We start from the raw sequence: 23435 nt of genomic DNA, 5'->3' as shown, positions 1-23435 counted from the left end.
ACCATATTTGAACTTTAAGCAAGGTTTACATATATAGGATGATACACACACACAAACATCTTTATAGTCATTTTATTAGGCGAACATGTCTGAATGTCTATATTTAGTTTTTGTTATTTCTAATTTAGATTGATTAAGTTCTAATTCTTGGCCATCTAATATTTATCTTATATGTCATTTATTTGTAAATATTATGAATAGTAATCGCATACGAGCCTATGTATGTTGTCCGCATACAGTAGGTTTTTAAAACACTTGTCAGGTCTAGGTTTGAGTTTTTTAGAGTCAGAGTAAACCTAGTCCCAATAAATTACTAGGTCTATTTATATACATATATATTTAATATCAATCTTATCTACATAGTTAACAGGGTAGAAAGAATGAAAACAATTAGATGCTTGTTCTTAACCTTAAACTAAGTACAATCATTGATATATTGTTAACTATCTAAAGCTTATTGCTAATAATTTAATTTTCAAAGTATTAAACCGAATATTTCATTGGCAAACTTCTCAAAGCATGAAAGGCTTTAGCTTGATTGACTGACCAAGCAAATATACATTTTAGTGCCCAACAGGAACTTCGATCCAAAGTGTTTATTGTTCATGATTTAATTTTAGAATATTTAATTGGATATTTCATTGATAAACTTCTCAAAATATGGATGGTTTTAGCTTTACTACTTATTCTAAATATATTCTTTAGTACCTAATGAGATCTTGTACTTGATCCATTATCTACCTGAACAATGCACACAAAGTACGGCACAGGTCTTAACATACCTGAACCTGCCTCGAAGACCAGATGAATTTTTGCTATTTGAACTCAAACTTGATCCTCCAATGCTCCAGGTATGGAACAAAATTTAGATTAGAAACCCCAAAGGGTAGTTTTCTGGATTCATTGAAACCCAGACCCGACAACTTGATCTCACCTCTATTCTTGGGTTTACTTTTTGAGTTACCCTACCGCCGTTTAGGAGGTTGAGCAACTACGCCTCCCAATATTTGTGGAGTCCGTAGAAAAATAGTTGACATGAGTTCATATAATAATTGGAACTTGCTGATTTTGCTCATGTTAGTGGCATTTGGCCCTCAAAAGGACTTGATACGAATATATAAAACTCGACATGATTTGATAATATTGTGAAACAAGACTAAACAGAATACATGCATTTTCTTTTTTTTTCCCCCTCTTTTTGAAGGAAAAAGATGGGAAGTTCTTATCAGTACACTTGGAGACAAAATGAGTACAGCAACAGAGATACAATGTAGAAATCACAAAACACATGCTTAAATTGAGCCGTGTACTACTCCAGCTTAAGGTAACTTGGGACCAACTCAATCAGAAAAACTGGATGTTTTTATTAGATTAGAAGCTAGTCTCCAAACAAAAACTCTCCTATTTCTATCTTTCAATCTCTCTACCACATGAGCATTACCAGCAGGTCCCAACCATACACGAGCAGATATAATAATGTCATTTGCTTATGATTTAAGAAAGATTTTGTTCATCATTAATGTGGCAGTTGTCCAGGATAACATACATTAATAAATGCACATGACTTCAAAGATACTGAGAAATTGTACAGAATACATGCAGGGTCCTGGAAAGGAGTGGCAGATTGGATTCTGTTTCAAGGAAAATTTATAAAAAAACCTTTCTCCAGCAGTTTATCAAGATTATGGCTATAATCTAAAGCCAGTACAGTGCATTATTTCAATTGTACACTTCAACTACATTTGAATTGTTAGAATGGCCAGAAAATCTAGGAAAATAAAAGTCAAGAGGGAAATTATCACAAAACTGATTTTCTTATATCTAAAAGAATAAGATTACACAAATAGGTAAAAATGGAAAAAAACAAGCAACTGATCCTTCAGGCCTCACTTTCCCTGCTTCGAACAACATTTTAAACAGTATATCAACCTACTCTTTGCACATGTGGTGACTTTTCTAACTTGTGTGATTGAACCACAGCAGGCCAAGATTGGCCAAAGTTCCAAAAATTTTACTAATCATCTTGCACTTGCTCATCACCGAAGTAGCCCATCACCTTCCCAACCAAGCCGAAGCATCTGATCCACTACCTTCAGGCTTAACTGCAATGATGAGAAGACGATAATCAACAACCCTGAGAAACAGTGGATAACGAGTCCATGCATGCATACCACAAAAACATCCACACTAGGGGTTGACATCGAGGATTGAATCATAAAGGTTGAGAGAAGAGGATAAGATTCAACTTTATCATAGAGTTTCCATTTCTAATATGTCGAAATTAACTACAAAGCAAAAATCTAAAATTCCAGTCACCAATACAAAAATCTAATAGGCAGACAAAAAAATATGCAAAATTTATTTTAGAAACACTTACAGCAGGATCGGTGAAGACTACGAGCTGTTTATCTGCTGTTGAAACCAAAAGATTGGTGTTATCCTTGTTCAGAGCTATAGCAGTGATATTTTGACCTTCTCCTAGTGTCAAGGTGTGAAATACCTGCATGGCAATTCTGTTAATTCAGACCATTCCAAAAAAGAACAACGATAATGAGAAAATTTTGAAAATCAGCCTTAGTAGTTCCTTTTTGAAACTATTTTCTTTACCTTCAGAGTATGCAAATTAAGGAAACAAATTGAAGGCACAGGAATGGATTGTCTTTGCTCAGCAGTGGCTTCATTTGGATGGGAAATAGTTGCACTACATTTGGGCATATTCAATTGCGAATCATCTTTTGAAGAACTCTCTTCTCTTGGGTCATCATCTCTACAAGAACAGGTCCCAATTAAAGCATTTTTTCCATCAACAGAAATCTCAATGCAACTGATTGTGCCACAGAAAGGTGATAGATTTGTGGTAGCAATGGGGATCCCATTGACTGTAAAGGTGGAAAGTTTTTTCCCCAACTTGTCCCAAATTAATACAACTCCTTGAGATGAGAGGCAGACTGCATGGACTCCTCTAATATCTAGCATTCGCATCAACCGACCTCTCCTCAATGAATGCAGAAGAACACCAGATGTGTTTGAGCAGGAAGCAATAATGCCTAGGTCGGAACTAACAGAACAGCATGTTACTACCCCAAGATGACCTCTTAATACATGCATAGGCCCTTCAATCCGGCGCCTCCTAGTTTCTGGGATACTGTTTGAGCTACTAACACCTGCATTAGGACTTGTTGGAGTTGCAGGTGTAGTCGAGGAAGATTCTGAAACACTATTCATGTGCAAAGGGGATATCCGATGGATTCTCCAAAGTATTACTGTCGTGTCACGTGAACCTGTAACCAGATATTTACTGTCCGGAGAGAGAGATAGACAAGTAACAGGTGCACAATGTCCTGCTGCAGTTTCAATAGTCTTGGCTCCATCAGAGGATATCAATTTGACAGAATTATCAGCATGCCCACCTATATACGCAGTACAAACAGTCAGCAGGATGAACATACAGTTAGGCAGCAAAGGTCCTAACATGCAATCCTCTCACTATATAAGAAAGACAGATAAAGAGGACACTGTCTTTGATAGACTAATGCAGCTGCCGCACAGGACAATGAAAAGCCATATTTGAACAGGAAACAAAATCATCTATAAAATAATAAACTGGTCAGTAGTTTGTCTTATGTTTTTCAACTAGAAGTTTGGATTGACAACTGATATATTACAAGGAGATGTTTCCTTGAGTGAATTGACTCAGAATGCTCAAAATAACAACCTAAACCAATGTAGCATGCTAGCTTTGGTGGTCTAAACATTTCCATATTAGTAAACAACCAATGCATTTAATATTGATGCTATTCCAACATATAAATAAGACTTTCAACTGAAAAGCGAGAAAGCTTTGAAAGCATGCATATTCTCATCATGCTGCATAACTGAACTATACCTGTTAGAAGTATAGCATTGATGGTATGAACTTATCCAAAAATATAAAACAATTGTATTGTCCATAATTATGATGTCAATGAGATCAGTATAAATCAAAATTTGGATGATTTAAATAACATGCTCCATCTAGAAATTAATATCATAATCTGACATATCTGCTAATGAAAGAGAATGTTAAAACAGGTGATAATCTTCAAAAAAAATTCTCTAGGAGAAATGGGAAAAGGTGCTCAACCAGTTGAAATTCAATTTAGGATAAATGGTAAAAGATGAATAGAAAACACCTACCAGTGATAATTTCTTTGTCACATGTTATTGCAACAACAGCAGAACTCCGTATTCCAGATGCAGCAAATGCTAATGCCCGAGGGAATTGCCAGTCTTCTGCCCCAGATCCCCCTGGTCCTTTGAACATGCGCATGAGTGCTCCACCTGTGGAACTTGCAGAAGCTTTCCCATGTTGAAACAGGAAAGGTGTTCCTTGGCCATCAGGTGTATTCGGTTGCCATTTGTGCAGTGCTACCTTTGCTGCAGGTGCATTTACATCTACAACTATGACAGAATCATGTGATGCTAACATAGCAGCAGCAGGAACATTGCAGCGTTCTGGATTTGGAACCACATAAGGCCTAACTTCACTAGGATTCCGAAATATTGTCTGAAAAAAAAGGCAGAAACACTTAGAAACTCCAAGCAGGGATCAGCTCCTTATCCACCATACTCCATGCCTAAGAAAATTAACATAATTCCAGCAGAGAAAGTGAAAATCATTATGTACAAAAGGAAAAAATCAATCACTATGTCACATATAATATTACAAGACAATGAGAAAACAATTCACAAATTGAAATCCATGACAAGTCTGTATGTCTCAAACTGTTTATAATGCGCATTTAAATTGATTGTTACCTTCAGGGTAGCAAATGACTTGTATTGCAAATACGAACAAGTGGAAGAACTGTTTGTCGCATACAGACTATTACCATTGAGCTGTTATTACTAACTGTTGAAAGGATGACATAAAAATCTGTTTTCAAAAGGAAACAAGTCTATAAAAAATAGAATGTTATCCTATGGAATTACAAATCACACATTAACCGACTTTCAAAAGTTTATTCAGTGCTTCTTGTGTTTCTGCAGTGGAGTAAGATACTCTATCAATGAACATCTGAAATACAATTAAGTGACTTCAAGAGCAGAGATCGATGGGCTTTACTGTTGTTAGAAAACAACAATTTGGATAGTCATAGTGATGACGTGACTACAGATCAATGAAAGAAGCCCAACCTGCCTCTCAAAGCACTCCATGATATGATCCACAAGTAACCTATTTTGTAAAACCAGCATGATTGGCAAAAAACAAATCCAAGAGTTTGATATTAGAAACTTATATTGGAGGATAATCTGAATTTCTTTAGGAAATCCAAATTGAAGATGGTTACTGGAATGGAGATCTTCTAGAACATATGATAGGCAGAGGATAAAACAATCAAGTAAGGCCTCTACATCTGATGGTGGGAGCAACTTTCATGTGCAACAATTTCATTAAGCCAAGCATGATTAGATCTTGGGGGAAGATGTCTAAAATTCTAGAAGATATCGTCTGGAAGAACTGTGAAACAAGACTCATGATGCTAACATGAAGCAAAGACAACAATGCGAATGAACTTACTAGCCCTCCTCCACTCAGAAGGTTATAGCAATGATGATAGAATTGCAATGAATAAACAATATTTGATGACTCCGGACCATAATGAGAATAAAGTGACTATCTTGATAATCATCTTACATACTGCCGACAATTATTTCTGCTATATCAATATCCAAAATTTGTTGTAATCTTCAATAACATATGCACTTTCCACCTTTCTTTAGGACATGGTCAAACAACATAAATCTTAGCACCTGTTACTTAAACATGGGTATTACATCGAGTTTCCCATTCTAATCAGCCCTAAGAGACAAACACACACCAGGGGGACAATGTTTCTTAATGTTGACTTATACTGTAAGTTGGATAAAAATGCTTAAATTATTTAGCATCAAGCAGTTGCCATATACCAAAAATTATATAAATGTCAGCTTTCCTACTAAATTTTACATTAAACATACCATATTTAACAACATTTATACTTTAAACCAAGGTTCACCATCTCAATACCAGCCCCCATACCGGTGCCACACTTGTACTGCGTCGGTACGGTATAGTGTGGGATCTATTTGGCATACCGAGTATCAGTATACCTCTCGCACCATGTGCCAGTACCGAACTGGTATGGTACGGAAAGCCCCGTATTGCCCCGTTTGGACTAGTATAGCGTACCATGCTTTAAACCCTTTGTATTACTAGTTTCAATTTTATGAATGTACAAGAAACCACATCATCCTTAGTCAACTTTGGGCATTGGCATGTGCTTTTGGCCCTATGATAGATGGGTAAGATTAGGTCCATGGAAATATTTTCCGAATTATCATTGTCAGGAAAACATACTGACAGAAGAAAGAAAAAGAATTTATATAACAACTCATGTTAATGGGAAGCCTGTATCAAAATATTAAATAAAAGAAGAAAAGAAAAAAGAGAAACAAAGTGTATCATAGAAATGCATCATGGAGTACCTGTAAGTGCAATACATCTGAAAGTGGTTTTTTCTTTAGGTGCGGAGCAGTCAATAACTGAGACGGAGTTTGTCCAAAGTATGCTATCTGGTCTTGTGTTGCACGTCGTTGCACCTTTATATGTTTTAAAAGGTATATAAACAACCATCATATCCAATTATGAAAATTAACAAGAAATAAACTTCAATAAGCTTACTGGGTCTGCAATTTTATCAATGTCAATTGTCCCTTCGTAAGTAATGTAGAAAAAAACATTATTTGCCGCCACAGCTTCTTTGCCTCGCTGCTTGTATCTGAAACATCAATTTATCCATCCGAATAGTCAATGATCAAAGCTATACGATAAAAAAATTACAAACAGGTGCTCAGCCCAGATATGGGTACTCTCCATTTGGAGGATTTGGTTTTCAATCCCATTGAGACTCGCTGGAATTTGAAATTCCTGAAGCTCTATGACAGGTGTGCCATGTAGGGTGATGTACGGAAAGGTTAACACTAGTTAAAGTCCCATAGATATCCTGCATTTGATGGTATTATTGGTTGAATAGGGCTGCCTACTATGGCTATCAACATGATGGGTTGTTGGTTTTCATGGTCTTACCTGTTCAGAGTGACCCATACTAACTATTTGGCCTATTAGACCTATGTAGTGGCAAAGTTGTTACGGACATATCTTGGTGGGTTCTACTACAAAGAGACACAAATAAATAAAAGAAGGCCAAGAAGAACAAATACCGGGCCTCCTTACATATAACTCCTACCATCACATTTGAAGTTACAGCGTCAAGAGTAAAGAAAGCAGAACACCTGCTAAGTATATGTTTTGAACATAACTAACATACCCAAATATAAGGTCAATCCATTCATGCAGATGAGCAGATACATGCTCACTCTCAAGAGCCATCTGATGCTTATGGATAAAATCAACAGGGCTGTCAGCCCAAGGAGGCAATTTGACAGAATCTGCAAAGCATGACTTGAGGTAAATGCTCAGTTTGCAGATTTGCATCAGCTAGATTGCATCTGTATGGCTATCAAAATGTACATACCCAGCTTTCCTCCAAGTTGTGTGGTCCCAAAATCAATTGAGTTCACATTAGTTAGTACCTCAGGGAGGTAAAACATCTCTGGAACCTGAAGGCACAAAATAAGAACTTAGATATGAAAAGCCACATTTAGCTTCACATGAAACAGTAATGACCAAAAGGAAGAAATGATGGATGGCATCCAAATCTATAATTATCTACATCACTAAGGAAATATAAACTGAAATGAAATTGCTTTTATGCATTGCATATGCAAATCCATACCAACTCTTTCACATCACTCATGTCCTCAAGGACACCATTCCAAGTACTGCTAATATCGGAAAACATACGATCAGCATGATCAAATTTTCCGCCTTGGAGTTGAATAGCAAGAGTAGTAAATGGTTCCACGCTAACGAGGTAGTACAAGACCTGCATCAGAACAGAATGACAGAAGGAAACAAATTTAACAATGTACTATCCCTTCCCAAACCATGTTAAATGATTGGTTGTCAAAGCACAGAATTACTCAGGAATTCCATATAAAATACAAGAGGGCAATTTCGTCAACCACTAATTGGAAACATCCACTTCAATCATAGTGGTAATTGGAAGCATTAAAGCAATAATTTGTACAAAAAAAAAGATGAGCATCTAATGACTTTCTAGAGTTAATCAATGATGCAAACAAGTAAATGTTCTACTGCCTAACTGATGCAAGTAAAAACTAGCTTGGCATACTCCTAGAAAACACCTCCACATTGTTTCTTTCATAATCATGAAATTCTTTCTAAAGCTTCAAAAGGTCTCTCTCAATAACAATCAAGATCAAGGTCCGCCATACCGGATCCGGTAGGCGAACGGTCGCCAATTGAACCGGTACGGCTCCGATTCGTACCGAAATCGGGCGGTACGAACCGACCAGCTCTTTCCCGCCGGAGCTGGGGAAGAAGAAGAGAACGAGAGAGAGCGTGGGCAAGAAAGGGAGGAAGGAGACCTGTGGCCGCCATCGGAGAGCCCTGGAGGGGCAGCGGAGGCCGGGGGGCGTGGAAACCCGCGGGGGCGCGGCGGAGGCCAAGGCCGCAGCCGCGTCCCCTGTTTCGAAAGAAACAAGGGACACGACCACGGGTTTTTAAGTTGGGGTTTTTAAGTGAAGTCAGCAACCGCCGCCCCTCCGCGGCTCTCCGATGGCGGCCACAGGTCTCCTCCATCCCCCTCTTCCCCACTCTCTCTCTCCTTCTCTTCGTCTTCTTCGTCTCCGGCACAGAACTGGCCCGTATCGGTTTCATGGCTCTAGCGTACCGGTAGCTGGCCGGACTGGTTCGTACCGGCCCGTACCGGCCGGTACGGGCCGGTTTGACATACCATGATCAAGATAGCTTCCTTCAAACCGCAACATGCAGACAACCTAGAATATCACATCTATAATCTGCTATCTGATTTATTCCCCTCAAAGTACATAAACAATCCGAAAAATGAATAGAAAATCAAAGAAAATAGAAATAAGAGGAGAAAAGGTACAAGAAGATAGAACAATTGCAAGATTGAAGGAAACACTCTTGCTTTAATTTTCAATGCAGCCACTATTCAAGTGTCAAAAAATAAAATATCCTACATTAGCAGCAGGTTCATAAATGTAGGACAAATAATTGTGCCCAGGTTCTCATTGGCAAATAAATATCTTAGGAGATTCAAGAGAGTTTGTAATTTCTCTTGTTTTTTATGAGAATTATCCAATAAAAAATATAGAGTACCTTCTACTTATTTCATATTAAGTTGTTTGACATTCAAAAAATTTTACAAGTACCATGTTTTTCCAAGACAATATGGCAACATGATCAAAGTCAAGTTTGTTATAACAAAAGTTGTTAATATACTTACAGAAAATATATTTTATTCTTGCAGGTTTTAATTACTCTGCAAAATCTTAAAACTTCTAAAGAACCAGAGAGATTTGAAAAGAAGTTTACAGTCATAGCAAAAGGAGGTTCACTGTTTATCAGTATGAATATCATGGACTGATCAACAAAGGCCCAAAAGCATGCCTATTTACTATCTAATATCTGCAATGTTTAACAATCATCAAAAATAACTTTTACTGTTCTACATTAACCTTAGAAGAAGCACCAGACTGGATTAATCATTTCCAGCTCTCAGCAACTTGATCTAGAGTTTACTCTCACAGCTTTGGAATAATTATCCTTTCTGGAAGAGATCACATTCTAACCAGCATCTAAATAGGTGAGCCCCACAAGCATCAACAATAAGAGTGGAGAGAAAATGGTTAGTGTTGGGGGGAAAATGGATCACTCCAAGCATGCGGACAAACTGCCGACACTCGGCGGCGAAGGTAACAACGGCGAACATGCTCTCGGCAGTAACAACGGCGAATATGCTCTCGGCAGTCCCGACCACAGAGCGCCCGACCTCAGAGCACCCGGTCTCGGCACCGACAGCCACAGAGCTCACGACTTCAATCTCGACAGAATTGAACCCGATCAGCCTCATGACCAAGAAAGACCCAGTCAAAGGAAGAAGCAGACCTCCCCCTCTACACCGAAAATCAAGCCCTCCATCTTCAGGATCAAATTCCGCAATCTCTGCCTTAACGGCTGTCAACATTTGAATACTCACGATCTCGACGAATCGCCAGCTAGCCCAAAATCTCGGGTCGTTTATGGTAACTCATCAATTCGCACGATCACACCCGATCACAGGTAACCGCCCCTCCCTCCTACAAAAAGAGGGGGAGCTCTAGGCAAGGGGACGGCTCTTCCGCCCCGGCCTGAAAACACATCCATGCCTTTGCTTTTCTTCTCTCTATTAAAATCCTCTCTGACTTAAGCATCGGAGGGCCTGCGCCGGAACCCCCGGCCACAGGCTTCTTGCAGGTCCGCCGGAGACAGCCGTCCGCCGCCGCACCACCAACCGGAGCTCCTCCCCCTCGGTCCGCGGTCACCCCCAGGTCCAATTTCCAGCAACAGTCGACGCTAGAGGAAGGGCACAAGTCGTGATCGTGAGATTGAGGAGCAGAGGAGCCTCTAATGCCTCCCGGCATCGTGCGCCGAGTCCTGGCCATTCGATCCATAACCCGCCACCAGGGCCTCCGGCAGATCAAGTTCCTCAGATCTAGCCAGAGCAATTCAACACGCTGGTGCAGCAAGTCCAGACCCTAGCAGCAGCAGTCCAAGGCCTGCAACGCGTGGAGGGCCCTCCGGTGCCCCCTCTGCGGGTTCATGTCCAATCGGTGCTTCTTCCAGATGGACCTATGTCCCAGGGCCGAAATTCCCATGACTCTTCAAGGGTCAACAATGGAGAACAGCGCTATCACCAGGGTTCGACCCGATCGTCCCCCCAGAGAGAACCACCAGGGAAGAACCAGGACAAAAGGCCACAGCCTTCCGAAGCCGAATCGACCCTGGGTCGGTCAATACCGGAGCAGACCACCGTAGCGATTTCCAAGGCAGAGAACTCGATAAAAAGGTCCTCCAAGACCAGAGGGCAAGGCGTGAGGGCGACCTTGAGTTCACCACTAAGTCACCTTTTTTCCACCAGATCTAGGACGAGCTGGTCCCACCGACGTTTAAGATGCCTCAGATAGAGCCCTACGCGGGACCACCGACCCCCTGGACCACTTGGAGAGTTACCGAGCCCTCATGGCGCTACAGGGTTCCTCGTAGGCCATGCTCTGCAAGGCTTTTCCCGCAACTCTCCGAGGAACGGCTCGGCTTTGGTTCTACGGCCTAAAGCCGAGCACCGTGTCATCCTTCGAGCAGCTGGGTAGACAGTTTGCCGCCAGCCGACGCTAGCGACGAATGTCAGATTCTCTCCTCGACATCAAGCAAAAGGAAGGAGAATCCCTCAAGGACTACATCGACCGCTTCACCGCTGCAACCTGGGAGATCCGCGAGCTCGATCAGTTGATCGCCATGTCTGCACTGAAAACAGAAGCCCGGTCCTACAGGTTCCTGTTCTCCCTCGAGAAGAATATTTCCGCCGACTTCACGGAGATGCTAGCCCGAGCTCGAAAGTATGCGAAAGCCGAGGAAGCCATGGCTTCTCGGCGCGATGCCACTGAAAAACCCACAAAGGGGCAGAAGAGACGTCACGAAGAACACGGTCGACCGAGGAGCCGGTCACCCCGCCGCGAGAAAAACATACCTCGGCTGAGGAGTCCCCCTCGCCCGAGACCGCGGCCCCGGCCGTGATCACCGCCTCGGCAGAGAACACCCCCAAGAGGGTACGGAAATTATACCCCCCTCACTGCTACTCGGTTCGAGATTCTCATGGAAATAGAAGGCCAAGGCTATCTCCAACCGCCGCTACCGATGCGGGACTCAGAAGCTCGGCAACGTTTTAGGAAGTATTGTCGCTTCCACTGAGACCACGGTCACGACACCGAGGAGTGCTTCCGACTCCGAGACGAGATCGAAGCACTCATACGCCGTGGGATGCTGAACCGGTTCATACAAAACCGGCGTGACGAAGGAAGACCAGCAGAGAGTACTGCGCCACCTGAGGGTCAAAACGACAACAGGCCTATCGCTGGCACCATCAATACCATAGGGAGGGGCCCGACCGAAGGAAGCTCAGCTGAAGAACTGACTGAGAGGAAAGCTCCTCTGAAGCGTCAGCGCACCTTTGAAGCCATCTCGTTCTCAGACGAGAACATAAAAGGAGTTGAAACTCCTCATGATGACGTTGTGGTCGTTTCTATGGTCATAAATAAATTTGATATAAAACGCATTTTAGTTGATAATGGAAGCTCGGCAAACATTTCGTATTATGATGCTTTCCAAAAAATGGGAATGACAGAGGGCCAGCTCCGAAGTATGAATGCTCCGCTGGTCGTATTCACCGTAGATTCAGTCTCGGATGAAGGTGTAATTAACTTACCCATTACGGTCGGGCTCGCTCCCCGAGAAAGCATCGTGAAGACAGACTTCCTAGTGGTCCGCCTGCCTTCAGTCTACAACGCTATCCTCGGCCGATCAGGACTCCATGCCCTCCGAGCCGTAGTCTCGACTTACCATCTGCTCGTGTGGTTCCATACCGAATGAGGAGTTGGCGAAGTTCGAGGGGACCAGATAATAGCCAAGCAATGCTACACGGCGACCCTCGAAGTAAAGCAAAAACAAGTTCAGAAGCACAACAAAATTGAAAAACACATTGCCTTCATTAATGAAAAAGCCTTTAAGGCTAAGTACAAAAACTGAGGTTGGCCCGTACAATGCTTTCAGCAGCCAACCTCACTGGCAAAATACAAGTGTGAGAAAAAGAAAAGGGGAATCAGGCTGCCTCTGATGCAGAGCCGACTTCGGGAGCAACCTCAGGTGTGACTTCGGAAGCGGCCTCCGATGCGATCTCGGGAGCGACCTCAGGTGCGACCTCAGAAGCGGCCTCAGGCGCGGCCTCGGGAGCAGCTTCATGTGCGAACTCAGGAGCAGACTCAAGAGTCACTCCTCCAGAAGGACCTCACGAGCAACTTGCTCAGCTACCCCGACCCCGGCCTCGGCGACGGCATGCTCGGTCTCGGCCTCAGGACTCTCGGGCTCGCTGTCAAGCGTGCTGTCATCCTCAGGGCTCCCACGTGCATCGTCGTCCTCAGCGACCCCTAGGCGGGGTCCTAGACCGCTGAGGTCGAGCTTTGGGCAAAGTTTCCACACTTGGGATCGGCAGTCTTCGAAGCTGCGGATAAGCGCGTCAACTGCCTCCTCTATCAAGTTTCGAAACTCGGCTGATTCACGAAAGATCTGCACCGCATTCCGGGCTTGCTCTGTCGTCCTCTTCTCTCGAACCGCGAGCTGCTCGATTCTCAGCTGGAGGACTCCCTCTTTGTGCCTAAGGCCCGAGAGCTCGAACTGAGCATCAGCCAAGCGGGCCTCAGCCGCACGAAGAGTTGACCTAACGAGGGTGTGCGAAGCCGCCACCTCCTGAAAACGCTCAGCCATAAGCTTGAGCTCGGTCTTCGAGAGCTTCCACCTTCATGATGGATTCTTTCCACCTGGCCTCGCCCTCAGCGAGCTTCTTCATCGCGACCTCCTCCCCTCTCTAGCTTCTCCGAGCTCGAGCCTAGTAGTCAGCCACCGCAGAGACAAACATATCTATATCATGGAGGTGCTATAACAAAAACAAGCAAAGGTCAACCAAGATTGGAAATCCGACGGGGCATGAAAATGAAAGAGCAGGAAGGAACTTACCCTGATAGCCGAACAGTAGGTCTGATCAACAAAGTCGCTGACTCCGATGGCATGTAGCTCGGTGCGGTCAGCCGGAAGAAGGGCGCAGTGGATGACTTGGCAAGTGACCTCGCTATTATGAAGTGCGGAGTCATCCTCGAAGATTGCCCACTCAGGGCAAAAGAGCTTTCTCTCGGAGCGATCTTCAACCCCCGAGGAGCTCGGAACATCGGGCCCCGGAGGACCCGGCAAAGGAGTCCGAGAAGAGTTCGAGACCCCTAGACCGCTCCCCGCCTCGGGTCCTGAGCGCCCACAGACGAATGACCGTGCGGGCCCTAGAAGGGCCCGAGGTCGGGCAAGCACGTGCCCCCATGCTCCTCCGCGGCCTCAGCAGAAACTGTGCGCTCGACAAAGGTAGCGCGCTCAAGCCTCCTCCGGCCCAGACTCCCCAGCCCCCTTTCGGCTGCTCTTTCGAACAAGCTGAGGGATTTCAACCTCAAGATCTTCGATGGGAGCAGAAGTCGAGGTAGTCCTAGGCTTCTTCCTTGGGACTGGACGAGCTCCGCCAGCTTCTGCCACCCTCTTGTTGTACCGGGCAAGGAGAGCGTTGTTGCTGACACCATCCTCGAAACTTCTGGAAAAAAGAAAAGAGCTAAAGCCAAGCAAAGTCCTGAGGAAATAAAGAGGGAAAGAAATATTAAAGCAACGGAACAGAAGGGGAGCAATACGACCACCCTTACCCATAGGGCGCACCGAGCTCAGGCCAACGTTCACCAGAGCCTCCTCGCTCAGGAGGTCGTTCAGAAGAATGTTCCCCTCGATGCTGTGAAGAGCGTCGAGAATCTTCTGCTCGCTCACCGAAAGCTTGAGGGGCTTGTTGATGGCCTTGAGCTGGGGTAGCCCCCATGATGGGTCGAACTCCCACGTGTGCTCGAAGGAGAGGAAGAAAAATTTTTCCTTCCACCCACGAATGGAGGAAGTAGCACCTCAGAAAAACGGCTTACCACCCCGAAGGGCGAGGTAAAGCCATTCTCCGTCTGCGGGGTTGGATTTCAACATAAAACACGGGCGGAAAACATTTACCGAGGTTGAAATCTCGTGCCCCAGGCAAAGTGACAAAAAGCCGATGATGGTCCTTCACCAGATCGGAGTGAGCTGCACCAGGACGAGCTGGTACGCCGCCAAGAGCTCGTTCACAAACCCGTGCAGAGGGAACCGCAGGCCGACCCAGAGTGTTTCTATGTACACTCCGATCCGACCCGGAGGTCTCGTCATCCGGTCTTCCGACCTCGCAGGCTCAAGGCGGAACCCGCGCTGAGGAAAAAACCGGGCTCGAATCAAATCCAACTCCTCCTCGGCCAAGTTCGACCCGACTCCGTCTGGGCAATGGCCCATCTCCGATGCGACCTCCCTCTGACGAGAAAGGTCCCTGCCGGAAGATGAAGCACCACCCGACATTGCCGTGCTCACCAAATAGAAGAAAATAAAGGAGGAGAAGAAAAAGAAAAATGATAGCCCTCCGAGCAAATGTGAGTAAGAGACCTACTGTAGGTTTCACCGAAAATGCCGACGGCCGGAAGCGAGGGATTAAGGCGATCACCAGAAAACAGCTCAGAACGCCGCCAGAGGAAGCTGAATAAGGACCGAGAGAAGAAGGCAAAAAAGGAAGGAGACAAGGACTATTACGGCCAAATGAAAACTTTTAGGGCCAGGCTAGGATTTATATAGACCCTCCTAATGGCTCAGATCAACGAAGGCGAACCGTGCCTCCCGTCCAGATCGCGCCATGTGCCCGACCCCAGAAACCAATTAAAAGTAGAATCGAAGCGGCGTCTCGTCGAATACTGGAGCCTCATCATGAGCCCACGGCTCGAAACCGCCTCGAAAAGCAAAAAGCCGCCACCTTATGTTCTCATTAAAGACGCCCAAAAGCACCCTTTCCCCCTCCGTTCGAAACGACAAAACAATTCAAATCCACCTGATCTCATCCGCATGATAAAGATGAATTACTTCCTTCGCCCGAGCTCTGAAATATCTCGAACTCGAAAGTCGGAGGGTAGTGTTGGGGCAAAAATAGATCACTCCAAGCATGCGGACAAACTGCCGGCACTCGGCGGCGAAGGTAACAATGGCGAACATGCTCTCGGCAGTCCCGACCACAGAGCGCCCGACCTCAGAGCGCCCGACATTAGAGCACCCGATCTCGGCACCGACAGCCACAGAGCTCACGACTTCGATCTCGACAGAATTGAGCCCGGTCAGCCTCATGACCAAAAAAGATCCAGTCAAAGGAAGAAATTGACTTCCCCCTCTACACCAAAAATTAAGCACGCCATCTCTGGGATCAAATCCCACGATCTTCGCCTTAACGGCTGTCAACATTTGAATACTCACGATTTCGACGAATCGCCAGCTAGCCCGGAATCTCGGATCATTTATGGTAACTCATCAATTCGCACGATCACGCCCGATCACAGGTAACCGCCCCTCCCTCCTATAATAAGAGGGGGAGCTCTAGGCAAGGGGGCGGCTCTTCCGTCCTGGCCTAAAAACACATCCATGCCTTTGCTTTTCTTCTCTCCATTAAAACCCTCTCTGACTTAAGCATCGGAGGGCCTACGCCGGAACCCCCGGCCACAAGCTTCTTGCAGGTCCGCCGAAGACAGTCGTCCGCCGCCGCACCACCAATCGAAGCTCCTCCCCCTCGGTCCGCGGTCACCCCCGGGTCCAATTTCCAGCAACAGTTATATATCACACACATGCACACACGTATACATATACATAAGGCACATATGCATATAAACATACATAAATACATATATATAATGCATGTATATGTATTTGCATATATAGGGACGATTTGAGAGGGATACAAATAACTCTTCTCTTCAACGACAATGCTTACTCCTCTAGATTTCCTTGCCAACAACTCCTATTTTGAGCACTCAAGCAGAAAGGGGAAAATACCATCAGGAGCAATGTCTACCGAACAGACCCGAATCACCCGGTTTGAGCAAGGACGAGCCGACCCAATGCGAAACCGGATTGGTTCGACTAATATTTTTGGTTCCGGCCCCGTACCGGCTAGAACCTCTACCAAACCGGCCGGAAACCAGTCAGTAAGTATCCAAACCGGCCGGAACCAGTCAGTTCGGTGCAGACTCGGTGCAAACCCGCTAGTTCGCACCGAGTCAACCCAATTTCGAACCGGGTTGACACCGTTCCTTGAATGATTGCCACCTGATGCTTTTAAAGCATCAGGCGGCCATTGAGAAGGCCCGAGAAGGCCTTCCCAATAGTATTTGAAAGCAGCTCCACCACCTCTCCTTCCCAAATACTTCAAAAATAACATCGATTCAGACTATCAGAAGGAAGATCCAAGGCTAAATAAGGTGTGCTTTCTCTCTCCTACCTCATTCCCTCATTTTTTTGAAGACTTAAAAAAATAGCTCAAAAATTGAAAATAAGGAGAAATCATGCCAAACTTTTCGATTTGGGCTTGATTTTTTTATATGTTGTAGATCTATAGACGATCTACACAGGAACATAAAAATTTTTAATTTTTGGATTATATATAATTTTTCAAAATTAAAAATATTTTTTCAGATTAAAATATATATTCGGATTAACTTAAGTGACAAGTATAAGTTACTGGTATCTTCTATTGTTAATATAGTACAATACGATTTTTTTCACAAACTAAAATATTTAGAGAGGGCATCGACAGCTTTGGAGTCTCGGCAATTGTCGTAAGTAAGAAAAGTATGAATCCAGGTATGTAGCATATCAGGAGGACATTTATTTGGCATTAAATGGTTACTAATATGGTACTTCTTATATGTAATTTTCTTCAATATTTTTGCAGCTGAATGGTGGATTCATTTTACGCTGTCCGCGGAAAATCTAAAGCGGCTAGCTATCCGGATTCTCTCTTAGACGATATCCTCAAGTGGCTGTGAGCGCAACTTGTCCACCTTAACCCCCATGCACAGCAAGAAGAGGATCTGTTTTGACACAGAAGCACCTCAACGACTATGTATATGTTCACTCTGAGGTTGAGACTGAAGTGCATTCAGGAGGAAATAGAGTTTAAGTATACAGATCCAATCTATAGTACTTTCGTTGATGATGAGATGATCCTATGATCGGATGACTTGTGGGCCAGTGCAGGAGCTAGAGCCAGAGCCAGAGCCAGAGCTTAATAAGCAAGGATCACCTCCACAACCGACCAGTTTCGTAGCCAGCAAGGCTAAGGTCATACAGGGCAATAAGTTGAGCGCAATATTCCACGCGTTCTTCCAGCTGATCAGTCACAACCACAGAGGAGCCAGTCACCATATGACTCCTTGTCCGAGACACTCTCAAAGATATTATCGAGAGATGCTTAGACGAGGCCACTATACTATCCGGTCGACTTGATCAAGAGGGCGACATATATCCTTTCAGCATAGCTAGGCAGAGAGAATCACGAAGGGTAAGAAGGCAAATGCCCAACACATCAAAAAAAACAAAAGGCACCTGCAGTCCCAATGGAGAGTGTTGAGGAGTCAGTATACTCAGATTCAGAGATCCAAAGTAGCAGCGATGACAATTCTGGTGGTCATAAATCTACCGGCCAGAGGAGTGGATGACAGGAGACCACTATTTATGAGACAGCCATAGGGTGGTCTTCGATTCACCAGTGAGTTTCAGCTTATGCATACTATACAGAATAGGAATTACGGTGCACGATCTGATAGAGCCCGCGAGAATACGATTGTATATAAAAAACAGACTCGTCGAGGTCATTCAGGACACGATGCAGCTGCAGATGACCTCGCATGTGGATTAAAATCCATAGACGTATCAGATTCTAAGTTGTATACTAGATCCTATTATCCGTAGCCACAGGCAGCCTATGACCTATACGGATACGAATATAGTTATGGTGCATCTGAGGCATCTTCTAGTGGCTACTATCCTATGCAGCTAGGAGCATCTTACGGATCGAATTTTACTGCCGAGATATTTGGATGGCCCCCTCACAACTGTATTATCAGCTAGAGAACACCTCTCAAAGTCAAAGCTTCAGCGAAAGATCCGAGAGTGCTTATAACCTGGCGCGCGTTCCTTAAGGCATACAAGACTATAACGCCGCTTGATTAGAGGGATGGGCTGATGTGCCTCCTGACTATACTGATGATCCGGATATCTACGAGGCATCGCCACTCAACCCGACTTTATATATCAGTATGTATATTAGACTTTAAATATATATAATTAATTATATTATTTTTTAATTTTTACATCACTACTTGATTTGAGAATATTTTATGTTATTCATTTTATGATTTGTATCATTTTAAAGCATAAGATACATCATCTAGGTTAAATCGAGATTATAGAAATATCAAAATACATTTAAAAAAACCCTCAAAAACATCAAAAAAAAAAAATCAAATTAGACTTACATTCATTGCAAAAGGTCAAAAAAAAGTGATTACCAATTAAATATTCTTGCAAACTCAAAAAAATATTAGGCATGCTGGTCTATAAATCGGCACGCCCTATCCGTACTGGTTCGGTACGGTACAGAACCAGTACCGAACCATACCGCGCGTCGACTGGTATAGGTTCCAGTACCGGTTCGGCGGACCTTGATCAGGAGTGAGGATTACAGCAGAGGAGATAATCTCGTGACTGACAGTGAAGAGGTCTAGTCTAGGCTCTCTTCTAAACCTTGCATACCCTACATAAATGATAAGAAACACTAACTTTATAAGAAGCACCAACGGTAGAGAAGCTCAATGGTCAATGCCTTTAAGGTTAAACTGTAGTGCCTAAAGGACATGAATGATACCAGATAGTCAAGCACATGACAGGAAAAATTTGAATGATCTAAGGCTTAGTCACAGTTCAAATTCATCAATCTCTACAGTGCATCAATCTGCTACACAATTTATTAAAGCCGGTACATACAACTGGTTAGCTCTGGAGTTCTAATATTTTATCATGTATAATTCTCTGACATTTTTTGTGACAATGTAGATCCTACCCGATGAAATCAAAGCAACAAGTTCTATGATATCCATGCTACAGTATGAGGAAATGAGAACTCATATTGAGAAAATTAGGCAGAGCAAATGAAGGCATGAAGGCATGAAGGCATAAACAAAAGGAGGAAATGGACATAGGTTATGGATGCACAGATTCATGTGCCAACTCTTGCAGCTTCATGATAGCCAAGATGGTCACGTAGGTTAAATTAGAAAGAAAATAATTACCGTTCCCGCACTAGAATAATGCGAACCATAATGGAACTTGGGGATAACTGGATCATCAAAGCTGGAGTACCTCTCTTGGAACTTCTTTAGCCTTTCAGGATTCAATGCACCAATTGGCTGCATGATTATATTTAGTCTGGTCAAGCATAGAATTGAATTATAGATAGTAGGTACAAGCATGACCTTGAAAAAAAAACGAAGTCTACCTTCGAAAGATCTCTGTATGAAGCAGGATCTGCAAGATCCAATGCCTTTGAACAATAATCTGCCAGGATCCATGGGAAAACAGGATACTACAAAGAATAAAAGGTTATTCAGGAACTGACTTACGAGGAAATTAATCAAAAAATAACTAAAAGAAGCCATCCAGCAAACTGACCTGGGTGATGTCATTGTAACTACGCCCAGCCAGAGTGTTGAGTTCCATTAAATACTCAAAATTGCTAATCTGTAGTAATGTGATTGTACTTCATTATTAACATTAAATCCCTAAAACGTAACAACTATGGAATCAAAAAGAATACAGTCTTATCTTTTACCTCCCACCTTGCCCAACGTTCCATGAGCTGAGTTCTTTTGAGAATTTGTTCAGGTCTCTGCAAACAATTAAAAAGTTGCAATGATGATTGATATGAACTAGACCACAACAATGATAAGTTATTCATCGTAATGCGAACAAAAGGACCTGTGTAGCCAGATATATATTATTTAGATGAGGAGGCCGAGCTTGAACAATAGCACGGTAGGCATTCTTGCGTCCTTCGATACTCTGGATTGAATTGCAAAAAAGGTTCAACATAGTTATGCAATATGATGGCCAGTTGCAGCAAGCATGTCATGTGATCATGAAATATGAGAAGAGAAAAAACCTATAGATCACATAATTTTTACCCCAAAGTCAAAGAAAAAATTTGACCGGTCAACCATAAACAACTCCAAAGCACTCCTTCTTAAAAGATATCTGCAAAGGACATGTCACAGAATGACAGAGACCATGTTAACCATTAAATACTTTAAAAGTTAATGGGGCTGCAGAGTATTAAATCAATCAAAGAAGCAACTTTACTCATATACAAATGCATTTATGGTTAAATACATCTGTCAATCATATATAGATGAAAAATGCACTATACATTACATATTCTCCAGCAAAAATCACCAGAATAACAAGCACCAAAATAACAATTTTCTTTGTTACAAGTACCTATAAGACCATATATAAGAAGCAAAACCATTATTAGCACATACATTAATTGGTAGAAGTCTGCCTGTAAATATCTGTAACAATTGCATTCAAGGTATTCTGTGCAAGTATATTTCAGTACATATATCGTATACAAGCAGCTTGTTTCTTGAGCTGCAATTTTTCCATTTTATCATACCCAATGATGAAAATATGATGGTCAAAGTTGCCCTCTTGGCATAAGCATAGTGATTGTTTGATTGGAACAATGTATAAAAGTTTAATCAACCCAGACATAATTGTAAAGACCCGGACCTCATCCGAAAAGGCTAGCCAAAAAGTTATTAATTAGGGTACTTGGCACTACTTAAGTACCCAAAGCAGGGCCAAGGATCTAATTTAGTAATTTCTTGCTGGCCATTTTTTGTTGAGGTCTTGGGTCATAATAAATGGTATTGAAGCCAACACATTGTAGCAACAACCCTATTAGAGCTCACCATGAGCCAGTCACATTGTTTGTGATTAGACCTTTCCCTTGGTGAGGATGCTAGGTATTAAACAGGGAGAATGTGAGGACCTGTGCAAGCATGTGTTCAGTCTCGCATTTAATGTCCATTAAGGAGGCCTTGGGTAGTTAAGCAAGGCCAACCATCCCAATTAGTAGCATCTGACTAGCCCTTTTTAGATGAGATCCTAGGTCGTTAGAAACGGTATCAGAGGACCTAGTCCAGAGCCCATGTAGCTAGGGGACACTATAGCATAAGCCCCTTTAAGGCTGGCCATGGGCTAGTCATGGTGGTTGTAATTGGGCCCTTTCCCTGGCGAGAAATGTTAGGGTTTAAATTGGGGGTGTCTTTCTTCCCACAAGATCAAGAAATAAATTCTTCTTTCCATCAACAATAACAAAAAAAAGAAAAGGAAAAAGACATAATTATTATAATTGAGCTTATAAGTTAGTTTCAGTGGAAACTCAGACCATTCAAAACTGAAACCTTTCTGTTGTGGATTTGGAGTTTTGACAAAACTGCAAATTATGGGTGGCAGGAAAGACAGTCTGTACCAAACCTCTTGTTTCTTTTTTCTTGCTTTAGAACACATATTAATCTACATGACAAAAAGACTTATGGGGACAGACTATAATTGCAATAAAAATAATAGTAAAACCACATTTACCTTCTACTGAACATTTGATGAAGGGATGATATCAACCAGCTTCGATCCTTGTCCTGCTCTTTACAACAAGCAGTCACAGACTCTTCCATTGAAGTATCCTTGGTGCGCTCATCGATTATGAAATTAATTCTCTTTGTTGTTATCTGGAAAGTGGCAAAGTAAATTAGATTAAAATTTTATGAATACAAAAATTATTAGATGCTGCAAAATGAACTAAATGATTCAAGAAAGAACAAGATAATTCAATGGAATTTCTATTGTAGAGCATTTTGATAATACAATAATAAGCAATATACAGAGTAGAGATTTTTAAAATTATAACATATTTCCTAAACAAAAAAGTTTGTAACATTAGAAATGCGGTTAAAGAGACTAGAGAAACTGACAACCCTAGCGTTATTTTAGGTCCCGTCTACTTGACTGTATTTGGCTGGGAAAGAAGGGTTGGTGGGGTTGGTGGGTTGGATAAACATGAGACAAATGAAAGAACATGACGGGTCTATTTCCATTTTGCAAACAATGACAAAAACCAAGGTTCATCATATTGACCCCTAACGTCCCGTACCATGCATAGCGCACTGCACCAATAAGTTCAATAACGATACAGAGGCCAAACTAGCTCGTACCAACTGGAACCAACCACTTCCACTCGGTTTCATGTTGTATTAATCCATATTGCCCAATTTGAGTGGTACCAGGGACTGTCGAACTGGTCGGTTCGGGACGTACCAAACCGAACCGGCATAGGACCGGTTGGTTCGGTGGTGGAATATGGAACCGGCCCCAAATCACTCATAACCAATCCGAGCCGGACGGTTTTGAGTGCGAACATGGCGGTTTGCACCGGTTCAAACCGGTCCGAACTAGTTCTCCCTTCCCCCCTTTCTTTTTAACTAGTGGGAAGGCCAAGCCTTCCTTTACGATTTTTTCAAACACTCCCCCCTCAGGCCAAAGGCGCACTGCTTTCGACGATCCACAACAAACAGAGGAACTGTCTATCATAGAAGCACCTCAATAATCTTGTATATATTCACTACAATCTGAGGTTGAGATTGAAGTATATTCAGAAGGAAGTGAAGCTAAAGCACATAGATCCGATTCA

At 43.0% G+C, this 23435-nt stretch overlaps 1 protein-coding gene across 1 annotated transcript in view; it reads right to left on the bottom strand.

Moving 5' to 3' along the window:
- Positions 1 to 1629: 1629 nt before the first annotated feature.
- LOC103710306 (BEACH domain-containing protein C2-like) overlaps positions 1630 to 23435 on the bottom strand; it is a 60710-nt gene continuing 38904 nt past the window's right edge. Inside the window, 16 exon segments of the mRNA XM_039126789.1 lie at positions 1630 to 2102; positions 2378 to 2500; positions 2608 to 3410; positions 4177 to 4546; positions 6508 to 6621; positions 6704 to 6800; positions 7350 to 7470; positions 7557 to 7641; positions 7818 to 7967; positions 19978 to 20094; positions 20184 to 20270; positions 20357 to 20425; positions 20517 to 20573; positions 20663 to 20746; positions 20869 to 20938; positions 22334 to 22476. Coding sequence (XP_038982717.1) covers positions 2037 to 2102; positions 2378 to 2500; positions 2608 to 3410; positions 4177 to 4546; positions 6508 to 6621; positions 6704 to 6800; positions 7350 to 7470; positions 7557 to 7641; positions 7818 to 7967; positions 19978 to 20094; positions 20184 to 20270; positions 20357 to 20425; positions 20517 to 20573; positions 20663 to 20746; positions 20869 to 20938; positions 22334 to 22476 — 2556 coding nt within the window. The 3' untranslated portion in view covers positions 1630 to 2036.

The sequence above is a fragment of the Phoenix dactylifera genome, chromosome 5 (assembly GCF_009389715.1).
Source record: "Phoenix dactylifera cultivar Barhee BC4 chromosome 5, palm_55x_up_171113_PBpolish2nd_filt_p, whole genome shotgun sequence".
In the NCBI taxonomy this organism is placed as follows: Eukaryota; Viridiplantae; Streptophyta; class Magnoliopsida; order Arecales; family Arecaceae; genus Phoenix; species Phoenix dactylifera.
Note: the sequence above shows the minus strand (reverse complement) of the source record. Positions and strands in the feature narration are given on the sequence as shown.